The 5,895-nt window shown below is 50.8% G+C and overlaps 1 protein-coding gene across 1 annotated transcript in view; it reads left to right on the forward strand.

The window, feature by feature from the left end:
- The window catches only part of TRAP1 (TNF receptor associated protein 1), a gene marked incomplete at its 5' end in the record, with an annotated part of 29,665 nt that overhangs the window by 5,914 nt on the left and 17,856 nt on the right, over nt 1-5,895 (forward strand). Inside the window, 1 exon segment of the mRNA XM_014589277.1 lies at nt 4,409-4,480. Coding sequence (XP_014444763.1) covers nt 4,409-4,480 — 72 coding nt within the window.

A 5,895-nucleotide genomic window follows, 5' to 3' on the forward strand; every position in this document is an offset into this window, starting at 1 on the left:
TTTTTTTTTTTTTAATTGTTTTTATTCATTCATTTTATTTTAATTTCACCTGACACACACATACACACACAGAGAGAGGGTAAGAGAGAAAGCAAGCCACCAGATCCAGGACTCGAACTATGGTCGGCCATGTGGGAGTATCCAACACTTTAACTACCATGCCACCTGCCGGCCCCTTTGGGACTGGGATTCACACTGTGGTTGACCATGGGATCCAGTTCTCGATGCAGTGTCTGAATTACTGTCATTTCATAGTAAGTCTTAATATTAGGGAGCATTACTTCTCCAACTTTGTCCTTCTGCAAAATAGTTTCCGAATCTTCTAAGATCATTGTATTTCCTTATACATTTTGGAATCAGCTTGTCATTTTTGTACATACAGGGGTTGGGACCAGCAGTTGGTGTAATGGCTATGTCACTGAACTCCCATGTAGTTGACCTCGGTTCTAGCCTCGGTTCGAGCCCCAGATCTGGTAGCTTAAACTCACACTGGGTGCGCATGTGTGTGTGCCCAAGATCCCAAGAGGAAAATGTAGGAGAAGGGATTGCGGTGTGGCCATCCCCCTGGGGGGTGATTTCTTGCTCTCTGTCTCTCTGTCTCTCTCTGTCTTTCTGGCGAGCGTACACACTCTATAGCAAAAATCTCTCAAAAAAATACAGGGATTTAGACTGGGATTGTGACGAGTTCATAGATCATTGCAGAAAGAAATCAGAGTCACTAAAAACGAGGGACTATTAGATATGACCCTCCATCAGCCTGGCATTAACCCTTTCCTCCAGACTCTGTTTAAACTTCTAATATATAAAAGCAAACATTTCTGTTTTTGTTTTTAAGAATTATTTTAGTTTCTTTTTTTTTTTTTTGAGAGTTTTTTGATATAGGGTGCGTGCGCTCGCCAGACAGAGACAGAAAGCAAGAAATCACCCTCCAGGGGGGATGGCCACGCCGCAATCCCTTCTCCTCTATTCTCCTCTCGGGATCTTGGGCACGCACACACACGCCATGCGCCCGGCGTGAGTTTTAAGCCACCGAGTCTGAAACGCGAACCGCGGTCGACTACATGGGAGTCCAGCGACATAGCCATTACGCTAACTGCTGGTCCCTTTAAGAATTATTTTAAATCTTTATTTATTTATTTATTTTAATTTGACCAGAGAGAGAGACACACACAGAGATTGGGGTCTAGTGAGAACGCAAGCAAGCCACCAGGTCTGGGACTCAAACTATGGTCAGCCATGTGGGAGTGTCCAGTGCCTTATCCACCATGCCACCTGCTGGTCTCCAAGAATTATTTTATTTATTTATTTATTTATTTAAACTTGACCATAGAGGAACAGAGAGAGAGTGAGAGAGAGGGAAAGCAAGAAAGGAAGCCAGACTCGAATCTCCGTCGGCCATGTGGGAGTCTGGCTCCCTTAACCACCACGCCACCTGCTGGCCCCACAAAGGGAACATTTCAGTGTATATTGGATTTAGTGACTATGTCAGCATTAAGTTCATTTTAAACCACTTTTTTTTTTGGAGAGGTTTTTGCTATAGGGCACGTGCACTCACCAGACAGACAGAGAGAGACAGAGAGATAGAAAGCGAGAAATCACCCCCCAAGAGGGGACGGTCACGCTGCAATCCCTTCTCCTCCATTCTCCTCTCAGGATCTTGGGCATGCACGCACACGTGCCCAGCGTGAGTTTTAAGCCACCGGGTCCAGGACGGGAACCGCGATTGACTACATGGGAATCCAGCGACATAGCCATTACGCTAACTGCTGGTTCCCCATTTTAAGCAATTTTTTATCATTATTCTTACACATTCCTCAGTATATGGGCTTGGGCTCTTCATACCAGCACCCCAGGAAGAACTGAGCAGCTTATTGGCATCTTGTTCCTCATCGGGTCCCAGGGCCTGTGTGATGCGCACACAGCACGTGCGATAACTGAGGGGGCTGAGGCAGTCACTGCATCGTCCACGCAGGGAGGGAGGCACAGCCACACCAGCTGTGTCCACGAGTCCTTTGTAGAGTTACACGGAGGGGTCCTGCTCTGCTGCTGTGAGAGAGCATGGCCACCTATGGCCTGGTCACGCCCCACGGCCCCATGACTGGCCTTCAGATGGGACCTTTAGAAATGACATTCTAGGCCAAGCTGGTGTGGTGTGTACCCATGGTCACAGCTAACCAGGAGGCAGGTGGGAGGATTCGGTGTGCCAAGGCCCTGTCAAGACTGCCTCCCTTGTAGGGACCAGGAGATGGCATAATGGTTACATCGCTGGACTCTCACGTAATCAATCGTGGTTTGAGTCCCAGACCTGGCGACTTAAAACTCACACTGGGTGCATATGTGTACATACCCAGGATCCTGAGAGGAGAATGGAGGAGAGGGGATTGCGGTGTGGCCATTCCCCCAGGGGGCGTGATTTCTTGCTTTCTGTCTCTGTCTCTTCAGCAAGCTCACGCGCCCTATAGCAAAAATCTCTCTTAAAGAAGAAAAAGAATACCTCCCTTGCTCTCTCCCTCCTGTACCTGCCCTTTCACTTAAAAACAAAACCCTTGTGCCTCCCATTTGTGGATTGGATAGGAGCCCTTCTGCCCTAATCATCTCCTGTAGGTCCCACCTTTTTAGGTTTTCTTTTTCACCGTAGGGTACATCTGCTCACCAGAGAGAGAGCAACAGAGAAAGAGAATGTCATGGTCATGCTGTGGTCCCTTCCCTGCTCTCCCCCTGATTTTGGGCATGCACACATGTGTACCCGGCATGATTTTTTTTTTTCAAAGAATTATTTATTTAACTTTATTTATTCATTTTATTATTTTTTTTAATTTATTCATTTTAATTTGACCAGAGAAGGACAGAGAGAGAGAGAGAAAGCCACCAGCTCCTGGACTCGAACCATGGTCGGACATGTGGGAGTCCAGCGCCCTTAACCACCATGTCACCTGTTGGCCCCTACCCAGCATGATTTTTTTTCTTTTTTTTTGAGAGGTTTTTTCGCTATAGGGCATGTGCACTCGCCAGACAGACAGAGACAGACATAGAGACAGAAAGCGAGAAATCACCCCCAGAGGGGATGGTCACGCCGCAATCCCTTCTCCTCCATTCTCCTCCCGGGATCTTCGGGACGCGAACCACGGTCGACTACGTGGGAGTCCAGCGACATAGCCATTACACCAATTTCCAGCATGATTTTTAAGCCACCAGCTCTGGGACTTGAACTGTGGTTGGCCAAGTGGCAGAATAGCACTTAACCTCCACGCCACCTGCTGGCCCTGGCCTCACCATTTCTTGTTTGTTTTTAGAGAGATTTGTGCTATAGGACACGCACGCTCACTGGAGAGACAGGAAGTGAGGAATCACCCCCTGGGGGATGGTCATGCCACAGTTTCTCATCCTCCATTCTCCTGTTGGGATTTTGGACACTCATGCACACATGCCTGCATGAGTTTTAAGCCATCAGATCCAGGACTTGAACTGGGGTTGACCACGCAGGAGTCCAGCAACATAGCCACTTCACCATCTGCTGGTCCCCCGGCCCCACCTTTGAACACCATCAGTTAGGGGGTTAGGTTTCAGTGCGTAGATATGGGGGTCATGCATTCCCACCGGCTCACAGGAGGGATGCACGGCTCTGCAGCTCCCAAAGGAGCGTTTTAGCTGCTCTGGTGGAGCTGGCCAGGGGCAGAGATGTCATGCCATCCTGCTCCTCTGTACCCCTCAGACGTGGTGGGGATCAGGATGCTACCACAGAGCTGTCCTCTTGTCACCTGCTACCCAGTCGCCTCCATAGGACTGTGCTTCACAAAAGCCCCTGAAGGAGAAAAGCCCTAAGACCAGGGAGGAGTGCTCAAACCTCTTGTGGAGGTAGTGAGTGGTACTCCCATCCAGATTGCTCACTTAGTAGTTACTTTTCAGGAGGTTTCTATTTTCTATTTTCTAATTAAAAATTTTTTTGTAAAGTTATCAGCAGGCACATTTACCTGCCGAGAGAGGGAGGGAAAAGGCACCGCCCACCTCCAGCACACAAGGCATGGTCACACCAGTCATTTCTCCACCTCTCCACCCTGTCTGCACTCAGAGCGTGTACGCACACACGCCAAGCATGTTTTCCAAGCCGTCAGGGCTGGGGTTCAAACCACGTGGTTGGCCTAGTGGGGTACAGCTGCCTTAACCACCAGGCCATGGTGCTGGCTCTCAGGTGGGTTTTAATGAGCAAGGGAGTCTTGCTCTGTTTGAGGTTTTCTCTGGTTAAGCTAGGCTGGTGTGTCTGGATCTAGTCTGTCCTGGGGAGCACGTGGGGTCTCCGCCGGGCCATTTCTGGCCAGTTCAGTCAACCCCAGCGAGCCCCTGGACTGTCCGCATACCTCACCCCAGCTCCCTCGGTGCTATGCGTTGGCACTTGGCTTTCTCTCCCCAGGACACTGGCATCGGGATGACACAGGAAGAGCTGGTGTCCAACCTGGGGACAATTGCCAGGTCAGGGTCAAAGGTAAGCCCAGCTCAGGCATCGCCTCTCCCTTAGGGCAGGGTCTCCTGTTGGGGGGCCCTGGAGTAAGAGCGGGAGGGGCCACGGCAGCACCTGGTGACGGTTAGGTACAGGGGCAGGGGTTGCACGGGTAGGTTCGGGTAGTCATCTTACAGGCGTGGTGGTTGAAGTAAGTACTTTGGTAGACATGGACAGGGTTCCAGGCCCTTCAGTCCGGGTCTAGTACGCTCCGTGAGGGCCTTAGTGAGCCCTGTGCTGCATGGGCTGCACCTGGAGATGAGATTGCCCTCAGCATGTTCATAAGAGCAGGGCTGCCGTGTCTGCGGGTGTCACGGTTCTTGTCAGAGCGGCTTCGTGGGACTTCTCGGCCAGGAGGGGCGTTTCGCTGCCGGTGTGGCTTTGGGGCCCACATCGGGAAGACGAGTTTGGTGGTCAAGGTCTTCTCTGCAGCCAGACAGGTTGGTGTCTGTGCCGACCTAGGACAAAGGCCAGGCGGCCCTGGGCTGTTGCCCTGGTGCCACTTCTTGGTAGCTGAATTGTTGGTCCAAAGCGATTCACAGAATTTTTTGTTTATCATTATTGCCAGAAGGTGCATGCATGATAGAGTGAGTGAGCAAGCGCACACACTTCTCAGTGGGGCGTGACCACACTGTAGGCCCTTCTCCCACCTCTGCCTCCTGTCAGGATTTTGGACATGCATGCACTCTTGCCTGGTATGCTTTTGAAACTGCCAGAGTTCCGCATAGTCAACCATATGGGATCCGGCTGCCTTCACCACCAGGCCATGGAGTCGGCCCTGTAGAAGTTTCAGCTTTTAAAAACCTGCCATAAACGTGACTTTCCCCTTTCACTATCTGTCCCTGGCAGGGGTAGTGTGTGCTGTCCCGCAGAGTAGCCTCCAGTTACATGTCTGTTTAGCTGCATTCAAATTAAGCACAGTTTGCAGCTTAGCTCTTTAGTCAATAGCCACTTTTCACGGTCTCAGCGGCCAGATCTGGTCAGAGATAGGTCCTCTCCAGTGTTGCAGAATGTTCTGCCGGATGGCGCTGGGTGGGCAGTGGGCACAAGCGTTTGGCTTGGTTTGCAATCTGGGCAACTTTGATTACTTTGGAGTAGGTCGTTCGGGCCGTGTGATACTGTACAGAACAGGCCTGGCTGCACTGTTTTCCACGAGTTGCTCTGCAGAAGACCAGCCTGGAGTACAGTAGGCCAGCCTGCAGTATAGGAAACAACCTGCAGCAGACTGACCCACAGGAGAGTGACCTACAGTGTGGAAGACTGACCTACAGGAGACGGACCTGCAATAGACTGACCTGCAATAGACTGACCTCCAATAGACCCCCACCTGCGGGAGACCCACCTGCAATAGACTGACCTCCAATAGACCCACCTGCAATAGACCCACCTCCCATAGACCC

The sequence above is a fragment of the Tupaia chinensis genome, unplaced genomic scaffold (assembly GCF_000334495.1).
Source record: "Tupaia chinensis unplaced genomic scaffold, TupChi_1.0 Scaffold000042_2, whole genome shotgun sequence".
In the NCBI taxonomy this organism is placed as follows: Eukaryota; Metazoa; Chordata; class Mammalia; order Scandentia; family Tupaiidae; genus Tupaia; species Tupaia belangeri.